This window comes from Phoenix dactylifera, chromosome 2 (assembly GCF_051530095.1).
Source record: "Phoenix dactylifera cultivar Ajwa chromosome 2, Ajwa_hap1_PhDact_Kaust_v1.1, whole genome shotgun sequence".
Lineage (NCBI taxonomy): Eukaryota > Viridiplantae > Streptophyta > Magnoliopsida > Arecales > Arecaceae > Phoenix > Phoenix dactylifera.
Window position 1 is genome coordinate 16,376,413 of NC_143191.1, and position 15,259 is coordinate 16,391,671.

Below are 15,259 nucleotides of genomic sequence, written 5' to 3' on the forward strand. Positions count from 1 at the left end.
TCTTTTCATACTTCTGATGAGTTCCTTTTACGCTTCTTTCTTGCTCCTTCCTAATGGAATAGAAGAGGTTGGTTTTAGGAATTTCAGGTTGCAGCTCGGATATCTTCCAGTCTATTTAGTAGAACATAGTAGGGAGCATCGAGATGTCGAGAGGTAATTCTGTAGCATTGTATTAGAGGGCGAGATTAATAACCAAAGTGTTGCTTAATAGATCAACAATTCATAATTAACTAATATGAGCTAAACTCTTTTCCTTTTTATTATTTTTTTCTTTCTATTGTTGTGTTTTTCTTGGACTAGTCATGATGATTTGCACCAAATTTTATGTCTAAAGTGAGTTTCTGCAAACTGAAAATCTCTGGTGTTAAATGGTCCTAACCATAAATTCTTGGATCCATATCGGCCTTTTTAAATGCCCAAGAAGGTTGTCCAACAGGAAGGACTTGGTCTACTGGGCAAGTAGAGATTTTTCTCGGAAGATTTGTTTTAAAACATAATTTATTTCTTTCCCTTCCAAACATTGCTTTTACGATCCCAACATTGTATGAAGGTGTCATAGGAACAATGCCATGATTATATGGCGATATATGCATTGAAATGGAAGGAAAGGGGATCTAAATAAATGTCAAATAAGTGAGTTGCATTGATGATTTTAAATGTTTTATGAAGCTATATGAATGACATTGCTTAGTCCTATGACTTTGTGCTAGTTTTATTTTTGCACCCATATAAAGTTGCTCCGGCAATCAATTCATTGATCAAGAACTGCTAGGGAATCACAGCATAAGGCAATGTGAAGATCTTGTCTTGTTATCAATGTGACAGGTCGAAGATGAGTCCAGATATCTTCGGAGTAATAAAGAACATGCAAGAATTGTATGGGCTCCCTTATAAGACAGAGAAGATTATTTTAGTTTTGAAAGAAGATGAGTTTAATTTGATTTCTCTTATTAACATATTCTTTAACTAGGGTTAAAAGGGAGATGTGCATGCCGGAAAGCTGATTCCACCAAAACGAAGTGGATAGGTACCTTCCCAAATCTATTACGCATATCATTAGTTTCCTGGAAACCAAGGACAAAGAAGACGTTGAGTTCTCACTATATTTTGTTTTTATTAACAAATAATTTGGATGGGTCAATATTGAGCGTGCGATGATCGATTAGAAAAGTAACGCATTCTTTTCAAGTCTACGAATTATCATTTATTGTGCAATCCAAATAGTGTTGTAGCATTGAAGATGCATTGAGATAGTCCATCCTCAAGCATTTGAATATTATATAATCATTATTGAAAACTCTCATCATAAACATCATCATAGAATTAGTCATCATTAACATAAGAATAATGATTATCCAAATAACAAGATGATATGTAATAGTTTTTTTTATCAATTACGCAAGAATCAAGGAACATAGAATAATTGAGAAATAGCAAGATAGAATGACCGAGATCATCTAGGTAAGCTCTACAATAGGTTGTTCCTATGCTCTAGAGGAAAATGGATAAATGAGAGGCATAGAATGCTTATTCATGTTGGTGTTGATATCAATTGTCCATGATTGTTTATAGAGTATGAAAGAGATCCTGAAGAAGACCTATTTCCCTTTTGAGGTTACAAATTGATACTTATTTTCAACAAGAACGATCTTCTTTTGGATCGTTTCTTTTCTTGATAACCTCTTCGCAGTGGTTGCATATAGTTCTTTATATTGATAACTTACTCTTGTCCAGACAACAGCTACGAGATAGTTAAATATAATAAGAAACAAGCAATATACGGCATCTTCTATAAATTGGTTAATTTTGGGTCTAAACAATTTCCTATTGAAGTGCAATCGACCGCCTCTCCAATTACAACTACAGCATCCCATACTTTAATTATTATATTTCTCTTCATATATCCCAAAAAATCCCTCTAAAGAAATTAAGACATAGCTCACTAGAATTTAGTGATGCTTACGAGTAAAAGATCAAAAATCTGTCAACTCGAATTCGATATATTTATTAAACAGATCAAAAAATTGGCACCTAGCCTCTCAGGATCGAGGAGCCATGAGATTCAGGAGTTTGGGAACCATGCGACGTGCGGTGCACCTGAATGTAGAGGTTGTCTAGTTTTCTTTAATGTTCTCTGGTATGTGATAGGCTTGGTGTCTACTACTTTGGTATATAACCTCTATTAAGTAGACTAGTCCTAAGGGAGTAGAGATAGCTCTTTCAACCATCATCAAAAGAGGAGATCGTCCACCAAAAAAAAAAGATATTGGGATAGTGAAACAAAAAACCAATATTTTCTGGGGCTTAAACCTTTGGGCATAAATAGTGGACTCGAGATAACAAGACTACATTTGATTAGGCATCAATTTTTTATCAATTGATTTAAACTCTTGGATTTGTTTTCTAAGCAACACAATTGAGCCACACAAAACGGGAAGAACATATCTGAATATTGAACCTTAATAACCTGATGAAATCATCAGTCGCATGTAAGTATGGAAGCAGACAGAAGAAAGGTTTTCTAGCATCTTTTTTGATCTTGTAGAAGGATTTACCGAACATTAATATCTTAAAAATTTATGAGAACTTAAAAAAAAAAAAAAAAAAAAAACTGAGCATCCCCCTGAAACTAAAACCAGAAAGTGAAAAAAGGCATGAAAAAATATATTCTCCATCACCCTAGCATTAGAGGTTCGCATCACCTCAAAGACCATGGCAAATAAATACCCATGAAAGTTAAAAGCCAGGCCTGACAATGAACAAGTCCTTCAATAGCGTTCAGATCCCATTAACAGGCCTAAACTTTTTGAAAGATAATAGAGTGACCACATCATTTTGTAGTAGTTATCTTTATGCGAAGCGTAAAAAACATCAGAAGAAAAGAAAATGAGTCAGTGAAACTAGATAGATAACTGCAGAAATTAAAGTATCAAATGTCATAATAAAAAGACAATTCAAATTCTATGTATTCAAGCAAGACTTCTCCCTCAAATAACTACCTCTCGTGCCACGAAAATTTTGCATAGCTAACAGAGGAAAAAATAAAAAAGAAAACCTAACCAATCAGACCCCCTCAAAAGATCATACTCAATGACCCACCAAAAGAAATGGTCTGCCCTCAATGATCACCGGGCATGCTCTTGATAATATCAGAATCACCTGAAACACAGTAAACACCATCATCCAATGACTAATATCAGGGGGGTGGGGAGAGAGAGAGAGAGAGAGGAGAAAAGAAGGAAGGGAGGGGGGGGGGGGGGGGGGGTGAGAGCGAGATTTCATAAAAGAATACCTGGATCAATGATGCTGAGGCAGCAGACACGATAATATTTGCCACAGGCTGTTCCCAAATCAACATTATCTGATAACAGATAGAAATTGAACTACTAAGAAATTTGATGAAAAAGGAGCTAGCATTCAAAACAATATTAAAACAAGTATAGCCACACTAGGTACTGTCTAAATGCGAGTACAAGAATTCCTCCAACCTTGAACACAGATCCAAATATCCCAAACCACCAACAAAGGGCACCACTTTTCCCAACCAGGAGACAAATACAAGTCAGATTAACAAAAAATAACAGATTTGTCATGTTGTAGGTGCTTTTTGTTGTGGCACTAGACTGTAATTTGTGCATATTAAACGATTACAGCATAAGCCAACAAGAGTTGGGTCATTTTCTTGGCACCCTCACTGTGCAGTGTGTGCGCTAGGGAGAGGTTCCAGGTTCAAACCCCATAAAGCTGGCATTTTCCATAGTATTTCTCCACAAAACAAAACAAAGTATTTCTGTTATTTTTTTATTAAAAAAAAAAGATATCAACTTGCAATGTTTGCTTTCAAGCAATGGCATTCATCATCTAAGGAAAAGGAAGAAAGATCAGCTTTCTTCATTTCAAGCAAAAATGGGGCATCAAACCAAGCTCCAACCTCAATGAGCTGGCTAATTGACTTCCACATACTGTAGTTGAATATGAGTTTAGCTAGATGTCACTCAACAACAATGTTTCAATGAGATTTAACTGGAAAGTGTTGAATCATGAGCAAGGGACATGAACATTTACAGTACATGACTACAAATTTTTAATGGTGTTGAATGCTTGAGTGCCAAACAAACTAGTAATCATATTTGCAGGAAAGCCACTAAGAAACATGTCAACAAACATGATAAAAGCCACTGTCAAATATGACAACAAGAAAAACATGGGAAAAGAAAGAAGGGCAAACATGATAGCAGACCATAGACAACAACTGTTGTCAATAATAACAAACACAACAACTAAATATCATGAAGAAAATATCTGTACGAGAGGGCCAGATAACTTACTTCCATTGAAATGATGGACTCCGACCTTTGCCAACATTGCATAGTACTCAATTTCAGACTTCCGAAGAGGAGGGCAGTTGTTTGCAATGAGTACCAACTTCCCTAGAGATACACAATTGGGACCAAATAATGAGATGTCAGCAAGCGGAAATGCATACTAAAGCAATAATTCAGCAACAAACTAGACTGTTAACAAAAGCAAAAACGACCAGAAACTAATTGTCATGGGCTACGTTTCCAAACTTAATAAATCTAAAATAACAAGGCTCAATAATTTAAGACTATTAAAACTTTGGAGAACAAGACAATGCAATTTACCAGTCACATAACTTTTTAGTGATTCAATTGATTCCATGGAATGTCGTGCTCATTATGTATCAATCATATACTCCACTTACAGTTACAAAAATTAACGCACAACTAGTCTGTCTGGCATGAAGGGCAGAAAAAACCTATTGGTAAAAAAAGGAAAAGGTGATAATGTACTGCAGTGTTAAAAATATCATATACATGCAAGGAATTCAATTTTTCAAATAAAGCATGGGTTTTATTGGACAAATAATCAACAAATCTTTCACCAGCAAGAGATAAAAAGGACCCCCTCCATGGGAAGGCTATTAACTAATACTATCACCGAGGCAGATTGAAGGAGAGACAGTGATGACATTAAAAATCTATCAAGGTGAAATATGTAGGATTAAAGTGTTGTCTTGCAAGCACAAAAGAAAAATATCTGACATTTCATATCACATTTATGCAATATATTTCCAAAATTCACCATAAAGAAAGACATTTATGTGACTTCTTGTTAAATACTATTATGATCCAAAATACACAGTAGGCACAGATACAATTCAGTATCAAAAGAGCAAGTCCCAAGTCGTACTTAAAACTCCCACGTAGCAATGCATTCATATCATATGCTCTGCTTTCCAAAATACTATACTCCCCACAATCCTCAGTATTGTACAGGAAACACCTTAAGCCAACTACATCACATGCCATGAGGAACTAAGTAAAATTCTTTATCATTAATGAACAAAGACATCAAACATTAATATCAGGATACAATCTAGAATGGATAAAATATAATTTGCTCATTTACAAGCTAGAACAGGAACTCTACTAAATTGAACTATGGAAAGGTAACAGAGGTTAACATCAGGAAATTTGGTTAAATATTTGAATCAGGATTATGGGCTCAGTCAGTTTTCATTAGCTACTACAACCCAGAACACACATTCATACAAAAATCCCATACATCTCTCTCAGTAAAATTCATCATCCTTATGCGTAGTTCACAATAAAACTGCACAATCAAACTGTCCACTTTAGCCATTTTAATAACTGTAATCATTCTTCACATATTCACTGATATTCAAAGTAAATAGAAATCTAGATGAATTCTGAGGGGTAAGAAGGAAGAAGTCAATCTAGGGAACTGCATTCATCTCTGAGGCATGAATCGAAAGCCATAGAGCCAAACTTCAGCCCCAAACCAACACATAATTTATTTTTCTTCTTCAAAAAACAGTTTTTCAGCAATAACCAATCTTAGTAACAAATTAACTGATAGCACGGAACACACATTCATACAAATCCCATACATCTGGTTTGGTAAAATTCATCGTCCTCATGCATAGTTCACAATAAGACTGCACAATCAAAACTGTCCACTTTAGCCATTTTAATAACTGTATTCACCCTTCACATATGCACCAATATTCAAAGTAAATAGAAGTCTAGATGAATTCTGAGGAGTAAGAAGTAAGAAATCAATCTAGGGAACTGCATTCATCTCTGAGTTATGAATCAAAGCCAGAGAGCCAAACTTCATCCCCAGGACCCCAATCCAACACATAATTTCTTTTTTCTTCTTCAAAAAACATTTTTTTTCAGCAATAACCAATCTTAGTGACAAATTAACTGAAAGCCTGGAAGAGACATTCATACAAATCCCGTACATCTCTCTTGGTAAAATTCATCATCTTTATGGGTAGTTCACAATAAGACTGCACAATCAAAACTGTCCACTTTAGCCATTTTAATAACTGTATTCACCCTTCACATATTCACCGATATTCAAAGTAAACAGAAGTCTAGCTGAATTCTGAGGCGTAGGAAGGATGAAATCAATCTAGGGAACTGCATTCATCTCTGAGGCATGAATCAAAAGCCAGAGAGCCAAACTTCAGCCCCAAACCAACACATAATTTATTTTTCTTCTTCAGAAAACATATTTTCAGCAATAACTGATAAATTAACTGATAGCAGCCAACCTTTTCTACTATTGTCTACTGATAAAGAAAGCTAATAACGACTTGTAGGAGGATTGTAATGCAACACGAGTCCATCGCTCAAACTAAATGACGAGGGATAGCAGAGAACGATTTCCAGGAGAAACTTTTGAATACAAAAGCAGTGATCGATATCTAGGGTTTATGATCCACGAATCAAAAAAAAAGAAATGGGAAGAACGATTGGTATACCTTTGTTGTTCCGAAGAGATCTGAGGACGGTCTTGTACCCCAGGGTATACTTCCCGCTCTTCATAACGAGAGCGAGCCTGTTGTTTATGCTCTCCTGGGTCTTCTTCTGCATTAAAGAAAAAGAGAAATAGAGCCATAAAATGATCAAAATGTTCTAAATATACACAAAAATCGACGAAAAAAGGAATATAGGGTTCCACGATCTGAGGAAGAATAGGATTTCTAAATCAAATGACAAGGAAAGAAGGCGAAGAGGATACCGTCTTCTTCGCGACCACCATGGTTGCTCCGGTGACGAGACGGCGGCGGGGGACGGCGAGGCAGCGGATGCGCGAGGCGAAAACCCTGTTTCTCGGCGGTGGCTGCAAAGGGAGGAGTTAGGGTTTCTGAGTGCTAGTTATATCGACGTTGTAAGTTGTAACACAGCGCCATATTTACTGTATTGCCCCTATAGCGGTTCCAGTTAGCACCGGAAGTGTATTGGGCCAGGACAAGGCCCATTGGGCCATGCCGGCTCCAATTCGAGCCATGGGCTAGATTCGAGGGTAGTTCGATCCGCGCCGTGCTCAGGTTGATGCCTGGCCTGTCCTTGTCCAGAGAAAGCCAGGCTTGAAGTCGGGTCTGAAGCCGGCTTAGAACCAGACCCAAGCTAGCTCAAGGTCGACCCGACCATATATCCAATCCTAACCTAAGGCTCAATTTGGTATTATCCTTTTGGTGAATCCAGTTGGCCAAAGGTTGAAGCTATAAGGCCTGACCGCCTAAAGGTGAGGACTGAAGGCTCAAACCTTCGATCTCTAATTCCCTAATCCCTAATTTCCTTCAACCCTTTGCTCTCTCCACCTCTTCACCCCACTTCCAACCTAACACTAGCCGCACCCTCACGTCAACCCTCTCGTTGTTGGCGATCGCCGATCCAAGCAAAGCAAACAGGATCCTCTTGTTAGCCGACAAGGTTTTAAATAATGATGTTATAATCGTTAAAAAAATTTCTATGACCATCCGTTATAAAAACTAGAAAAAAATATATTTTTATACCATCAACTTTTGGGGTACTAGCAATCGAGTCAGTGAAGTTGTGGGTGTGGTAATTTAATCAACAATATAGAGAATCATGTGACATCAAGAAATTAGATAGATGAGCTCAACGTTGTCTATTCTTTAGCATCATGTGATAGCATGTGACTCGTAAATTTGCCGATATGGCATCTAATAGATTATAACATTGCCATCTAAAAGGGAGAGGATTAGTTACAATTACTAAACAAATTGAAGCATTTATTACCTCACCTTAAACACCTCACCCACTGATTTTCCACATGTGTACCTATCATTTATACTACATACATTAAAAGGGGAGTCGGTGCTCTCCAAGCACGCCACATGTCCAGCATTTCCGAGTAATGTGTTTTTTTTTAAAAATTTATTTTTGGGATGGCCTCTCCTTGGTTAGCAGCATGGAGAGGGACACACGCCCTCTTCTGATGATTACGGCGGGAGTTCAGCTCACCCCACCTACTACGTGTCATCTTTCACATATTAATGCGTGCTTTCTCGGTACACCATGTATCGAGCATAGGATACACCACATGATTTCTTTTTTTTTAGCCTCTTCTTGATTAACAGCACATGATCTCTCCTACGGTGTTTTTTTTTCTTTTTTTTTTTGACGATTGTGATGGGAGTTCAGCTCACCCCTCCCCCATGGGTACGTTCGATGCTTTCTGCATGCCAACACAAGGTTGACTACTCCATCTGATAGAAGTAGGGATGCTTCCGTCGTACCTCCGTACACCCTCCTCATGCCATCTACTCCTCAACACACTCCATACCCTTACACCTCCTCTGCAGGTTAGCCCCTCACCACTCTCCATTCCTCCATATACATGCTCCTCTGTTTTTTCCTTCCTCAACCACCACCACCACCCTTTCCCCCCTCTAGTGTGCGTCCTCCCTCATCACTAGAGGGGGTTGCCAATGGTGGTGGAGAGGAGGAGGAAGGCAGCAAGGTTGGTAGGCAGCAGGAGGAGGCAGCACGAGAGAGGGCGAAGGCGGCCTCGAGTGAGTTGTGGGATTAGAGGACCAAGTGGGGGACATAAGGGCCGATAAGGGCGACAGGGAGGGCAGCGTTACGAAAGATGATGGTGGCTGCAGGTTGTCGGGGGAAGAGGCGGAGGAGGGTGGTAGGGTCGTCGAGAAAAAAGCGATGTATCTTCTTTGAGAACAGTCAAGGTGAATCCCCTGCTTTCAAGGTATCAAATATGTTGTTCTCTTTTCTCGTTGACTTTTACACTATTTAATGTAAGTTTTGGTTAAAAAGTTAAAAAGTTTGCTTTTTTGGGTAAAATCTGCTCTATTTTGCTAAAAAACCAATAAACTTGCTCTTATCTCTAGAAAACTTGGTTTTTTGTTCTTAAAATTTTAAACTAATGTCCTATTTCTTTGTATGGTAATCGTAGTTTCTTGATCTAGGATTATGGTTGTGAATGAAGCAGAAAAACATAAACCTCTTTCTTTCAACTAAAATGTTTCATATATTTCTGTAGTTCAATATATTTTTGTGATCTATGTAGCATTGATGGTGGAAATTTGCTATAACTAGAATCAAAGAACTAACTTGGAGCCTTGAAGAACTTTTAAACCCATCTGACCAATGGAAAGAGGGTGGAAAATGGGTAGTATTTTTTATTGAAATACTGCTACTTTAACGAGAAGTGGTGATGTAGTTGTTATGATGGTGGATGGGATAACTAATATTACAAACTTCATAATATCAAACACTAAGGAGAAGTATTGACTACGTACGTATGGCGATGACTGGAAGCTTATAAATGTGGGGAAGGATAATACAGATAATGGAGTTGAGATGCTAGGAAACTAAATGGTGAATAATTATTAGAGACATAGAATGGGTGGTAATTTATGGTAAGCATAGGTTTGATATTAGGTATTAGATGGAATATGCTAAGAGTGCATTTCTAGAAGCATGTCTAAAGGAAAAAAGTTTAATATAATTTGCAGGAGGCGGAAGGTGATTAAAGAAAAATATTTTTGAGGTTCCATGCTACTGCTAGGAGAACAAACATTTGTAGCATTATAAAATTTTTGTGGTCAACTCATGCTTGAAAAATAACATGTGTATTTAATGATCTGAAAAGTGCATTGGACATGTCACAAGTAAATTGTTATCCTTTAAGAAAACTTTGACCACATATCATAGTTTGGTAATTGGTGGTAATGGAACTACCACTAGCAGCGGATTTTTGCTCATCTTTTTCTTCTTTCTTGGTCACTAATTATATAGTGAAAATGGAGCAATATATCTAAAAAAAAAAGAGAGAGCAAAGAAACGACCTCAAAATATGCCATGCATGTATGTTATGCTTGGATCGAAATGTAGAGATAAAAAGTGTGGCACTTGTTGGCACATGCAATACATATGGTAGAATAATAGATGACCATGCATTGATAAACAAGATCCTATTTAGGTGCTGGAGGTAACTTTTTGCTTTTATAAATTTGATGGTGACAACTTTTGAATTTCAGTTTCTGGAACATTTTAAGATTAATTAGTTTCAGTATCTATATTTTGTTTTGCACTTTATGGAGGAGAACTATCATCCACTTATATGAAAGGTATCTCAATAGAGCCTTTTTGTAGGTTTGGTAAATTTGTTGTGCGTTTATAAATATTAAAATATTTTTGATTGGAGAGTCTTGAAGAAGATCTTTTGCTGATAATTGAAAAGCCTTGCAAAGGATGGTTTAAAGAAAGCTTGAAGGTACAGTGGTGATTTTTGCCTCTGCATTATGGTATTTTATTTCTGAGGGCACTCTTTTACTGTTATAAGACATTGTTTTGTTATATAGTTTGAGTATGGTGGCTAGAGTAACAACCCTATTTATGCTGAAGTTGTAATAGAAAAGAAGAAAAAATACTCTTCCAAGGTCTGCTATTACTGCCTTCATATCTGACAGATTGATATAAATTGATTTTATTATTTTCCAACTATTTATAAGGTGAAGCTTTGCCTTTGCTTAAGCTCCATTACTTAACGCTTTTTTAATTAGTTGATAGTATTTTGTGATGTTATTTGACAGGTGATATCTCTTGTTCTTTGTCGTGAGAGCGAGAAACAGTCGATTGACATTTGTATTTTGTACTCACAAGGTGTGTATTAAATGACATATGTCATTGTCTGCCTTCTTTTGTATGTCATGACAAGTATATTGAGTCTGTAAAACAACTAATTGAATGTGATTATGTACATGTAACTCTTGGTATTTTTATAATGTTCCGAATCATTATGTATTTTCTATTATTTTTTCATAAATAAATAATTTTCATTCTGCTCCAGAATTTTCATGATCCAGAAGCTTTACTGATAAATCTTGATGCTGAATAGAAATTTTCTAAATTCTCTGTTGAGAAAATCAAACAGGTGTTGGAGGTAACTATTTGCTTTTTTAAATTTGATTATACAACTTTTGAATTTCAGTTTCTAAAACTTTTAAGCATTAGCTTCAGTATGTATGTTATGTTTTGCACTTTATGAGGAGAACTATTACCCACTTATATGAAAAGTATTTCAATAGAGCTTTGCAGTAGGTTTGGCAAATTTCTTGTGCTTTTAGAAATATTAAAATATTTTTAACTGTAGGGTCTTAGAGGATATTTCGCTGATAATTGAAAAGCATTACAAAGGATGACTTTAAAAGAAATTCAAGGTACAGAGGTGATTTTAGCCTCAAACAAACTTATCATCATTTTGTAAATCACCTAATGTCCAATACAACTTAACTTTTGCTTAATTTTAGTTATTAGCCTTTTCTTACTATAACATCCCCTTATATTTTATCATCAAAAAGAATAACAATAACCATTTACATTCTTCTAGTTCTACTATCACACCATCATCACCTATGAACTTCCATGAACTTCATAGAGACCTGTTCCCAATACTGCCCACAAAAATGAAACCCATATAAGGTGATCTACCTTGAACTAATATTATGCCATTATGTTACTTGTTTTGTTCATTAATTTTCTTTGTTGCTTATTTCATTTTCCATGCACATACATCTTAGCTATTGCTTTTACCAAGTCCTAGCAATGACGGTTGATACACCTCGAAACCGATCTCAACTGATGAGGCAACCGACCAATAAAAGCTCGCCACCTAGTCGGCTATTCACTCTTGCCACATGGCTAGCTTAGAAAGTATGCGGAGAGTTCTTTGCATTTCAAATTCTCCTCCAGCTGGCAATAACTCAGCCATGATCGCTAACTGTTTTCTAACAAACACAATACCCAAGCAAATTCCCGCAACTGAGGCATGAATCACGGGCGAGATATGCAGGTTATTACCATACCAACCAGCATATAGCCCCAAACTACTCAATGATGGGCTCTAACCCTCACCTACATATTGCGTTTCTGGGGGCCCTCAAGTAGTTCTTTTTCGACTCTCTTATACTGCCTCTCTACCCCTCTTAGGCCTCCTATTTTCTAAGAGTTGTTTTTGATTTAGGCATCGGTGGATCCCCCCGTTGGGCATTCTCCAATTAGTAGACTTTTTTATCTTTGCTGTTTCAGGTCGAAGCTAGCATCAAAGCATTGGTCAGAGTAGCGCCTCCACCATCCAACGCCAACTTGAAAGTGCTCAATGTCGGAACCACCACCGATTGAGTGTAGTGCCCATCAAATCATCACCTCAAAGGCGTGCAATGACCCCCATCTGATCTTCCGTATATGGATGGCAGACGAGCCAAGATCTTGACTGACCTCATCAGCTCGGCATCTTAGTCAGTTTGATTCCCAATGGCACCAAATTGGCGCAAGAGAAAGGGATTCTTGATCCCATCTTTGGATGTCCTATCAATTAAATAAGCAACAGCTATGAAGTCAAGAAGAACACAAGCAGCGATCACAACTACCCAATATCGCAACTACCCAATAGGACGCACCCTGAAGTCAAACGGCTCTTTATAGAGGCCCTTGGAGGGCTCCTCCTCCACAGGAGCCGCAGTCAAAGCTACGAGTCACCACTTGGTAGTTCCGTCTGCTCATACAGCAAGTTCAAATACTGACCACTGCCATCCATAACCTATAACAAATGGCTGCTAATCGGCAGCAGCAGCAGCAATAGTAGTAGCAATACAGCAGACTTAAATGCCAGGAGACCAGGAGGACCTGGCACAGCCAAATCGTCATACCCATCTGCAAAGTCTAGGATAGACTCGACACAGTCATTACTCTCGCCCATGGAGCACAAGATAAGAGAGAAGGTGTCAATCACCGAGCTTACAATCTTAGGAGGGATCAACATCGGGCCATTCATCCTACTGCTGATCGGAGAGGATCTTCAAGAGGGAGGTCGACCTCAGTCACAAGATTGAGAAAATGGATCACTGCCTCAATGCTTTGAGAGGCCGCAATGCTGAGCTCAGGGATAATGTCGACTTCATGACCGACCTCCCATTTTATGTAAAGATCATGTTGGAACCCCTTCCCCTCACTTCAAGATGCCACAACCTATGATGGCACTACTGACCACCTTGACCACTTAGGGAGCTTTAAGGTCCTTATAATACTCTAGAGGGCCACTAATGCAATACTCTACCAAGCTTTCCTAGCTACTCTTTGGAAGATAGCTTTGTTGTGGTATGCCGCGCTATAGTCGAACTCGATCCACTCCTTCAAGCAATTCAAATGGTTATATATGGCATACTTCATTAGCAGCCATAGGCAGAGAAAAGGTTTGAAGTACATGTTCACTATTATACAACAACATGGAGAGTCGGTCATGAATTATGTTAACCGCTTCAATATGGCAACCTTGAAAGTGTGCAAATAGAATCACATCGATCACAATGTTTGCATTAACGCACAGACTGAAGACGTCTTGGTTCCTTCTCTCCTTCGAGAAGATGTTCTCGAGAAGCTTTTCCGAGCTCCTCGCCTGAGTTGAAAAATATATAAATATAGAAGAAGCTATGGTAGCTTGGCAAGAGTCAGTCGAGAATAAGCCTAGCAAGAAAAAGACTAAAAGGCTTAAGAGGACAAAGATGAGCCTAAAAGGAAGCCAAGGATAGGCAACCAAATTCTCCATCGTCTAAGGAGTCCAAATCAACAATTTGAGAGGTACATCCCTCTTAACACCTCTTGATATCCTGATGGATATCAAGAACCGAGGCTCCATGAAATAGCTTCAGAAGATGAAGGAAGTTGCTAAGAAACACAAAGGCAAATTTTGCAAGTTTTGCCAAAACTTCGACCATGACAACAAAGACAATCAATAGCTCAAGAATAAGATCGAGACCCTCATCCAGCAAAGATACCTTGATCATTTTGTTGACCACCCACGAGATTGGAATGACACTAGTCGGGAGCTGCGTGCCCCCAAGCAGGAGATTGACACAAGCCTACGATAGGCATTATTAGCCTCAGGTGGTCTAGTGGCTGGGGGAACAAGCTTGTCCGCGTGAAGCAGCTGCACGCGCTCTACTCAAGCAGAAGGCCTGAATCCAAAGAGAAAGAATGGGCGAGATGATTTTTTTCTCACATGTCAATATTGAGGGTGTGCAGATTCCACATAATGCGGCTATTGAAGTTTCTTTAATTGTCGCTAATTATGATGTAATGTATTTTAGTGGATAATGGAAGCCCGATGGACATATTATTTTATGAGTCATTTTGTAAAATGAATCTACCTACTAATCGATTGAAGAGGTGAACTCTCCTTTGATTTAGTTCTCAGGAGATCAGTCTTCGTAGAAGGAGTTATCTCCCTCCTAGTCATAGTGCTACTTCTTTAATCTTGCTCTTTTAAAAAGGAAAATTAAATGTAGAATACCCCAAGTATAGGGTGTAGCGAAGTAATATTCTCGATGAGTCCGAGATCGAATCCACAGGGATTTGACAGTGAACAAAAAAAACTTAAGGCTAACTAATATTCAGATTTAAAAATATAACTAAGGCATTAGGATTCAGCCTAGCCCTTAATCATGCTTTCCTAAAATCATCTATTAATCATAATAAAATAGATTTAGTTTTTATGGGCAGCATTACAGTAATTCTATTTTAAACTACAGTGATTTCTAAGCATCTGTTATACCCGGGGGAAATAACAAATCAAAGAAAATATATAAGTTTGAAATAATTTCTATAAATTTACTGCACCATAAATCAAATCAATAACATTAAAATCCCATTGATGATTAAATGAAATACATGAAGAAAATGCTAGGCTTTTCCTTAGCCTTAGCTAAAAGATATTTAGCTATCCATATGAGATGCAAGCAATTTTATAAAAGGGATTAGCATAGAATAATTAAAATAAACATAAACCCCTTTTTTTTCTTTCTTCTATTAGGAAACAGAGTACTTTGTTTCCTTTCTTCTTCTCCCATGGCCTCTCCTCCTCTCTTGCCCGGCTGGGA

The 15,259-nt window shown here is 37.7% G+C and overlaps 1 protein-coding gene across 1 annotated transcript; it reads right to left on the reverse strand.

Annotated features, from left to right (window-relative positions):
• Positions 1-2,887: 2,887 nt before the first annotated feature.
• On the reverse strand, positions 2,888-7,224 carry LOC148714572 (large ribosomal subunit protein eL30). The gene is made up of 5 exons (XM_088715499.2): positions 7,078-7,224; positions 6,818-6,923; positions 4,329-4,430; positions 3,293-3,361; positions 2,888-3,159 (listed from the first exon to the last, which is right to left on the reverse strand). The coding sequence occupies exons 1-5, from the start codon at positions 7,096-7,098 to the stop codon at positions 3,119-3,121; spliced, it is 339 nt and encodes a 112-aa protein (XP_088571625.1). The 5' UTR covers positions 7,099-7,224; the 3' UTR covers positions 2,888-3,118.
• Positions 7,225-15,259: the final 8,035 nt, after the last annotated feature.

Excerpts from the sequence above, each read along its gene's own strand:
- LOC148714572 (XM_088715499.2), bottom strand. The coding sequence starts at position 7,098 with ATGGTGGTCGCGAAGAAGACG. Across the intron at positions 3,362-4,328 it reads AGTCCATCATTTCAATGGAA|ATAATGTTGATTTGGGAACA; the intron begins GTAAGTTATCTG and ends ATCTGTTATCAG. Across the intron at positions 3,160-3,292 it reads CCTCAGCATCATTGATCCAG|GTGATTCTGATATTATCAAG; the intron begins GTATTCTTTTAT and ends ACTGTGTTTCAG.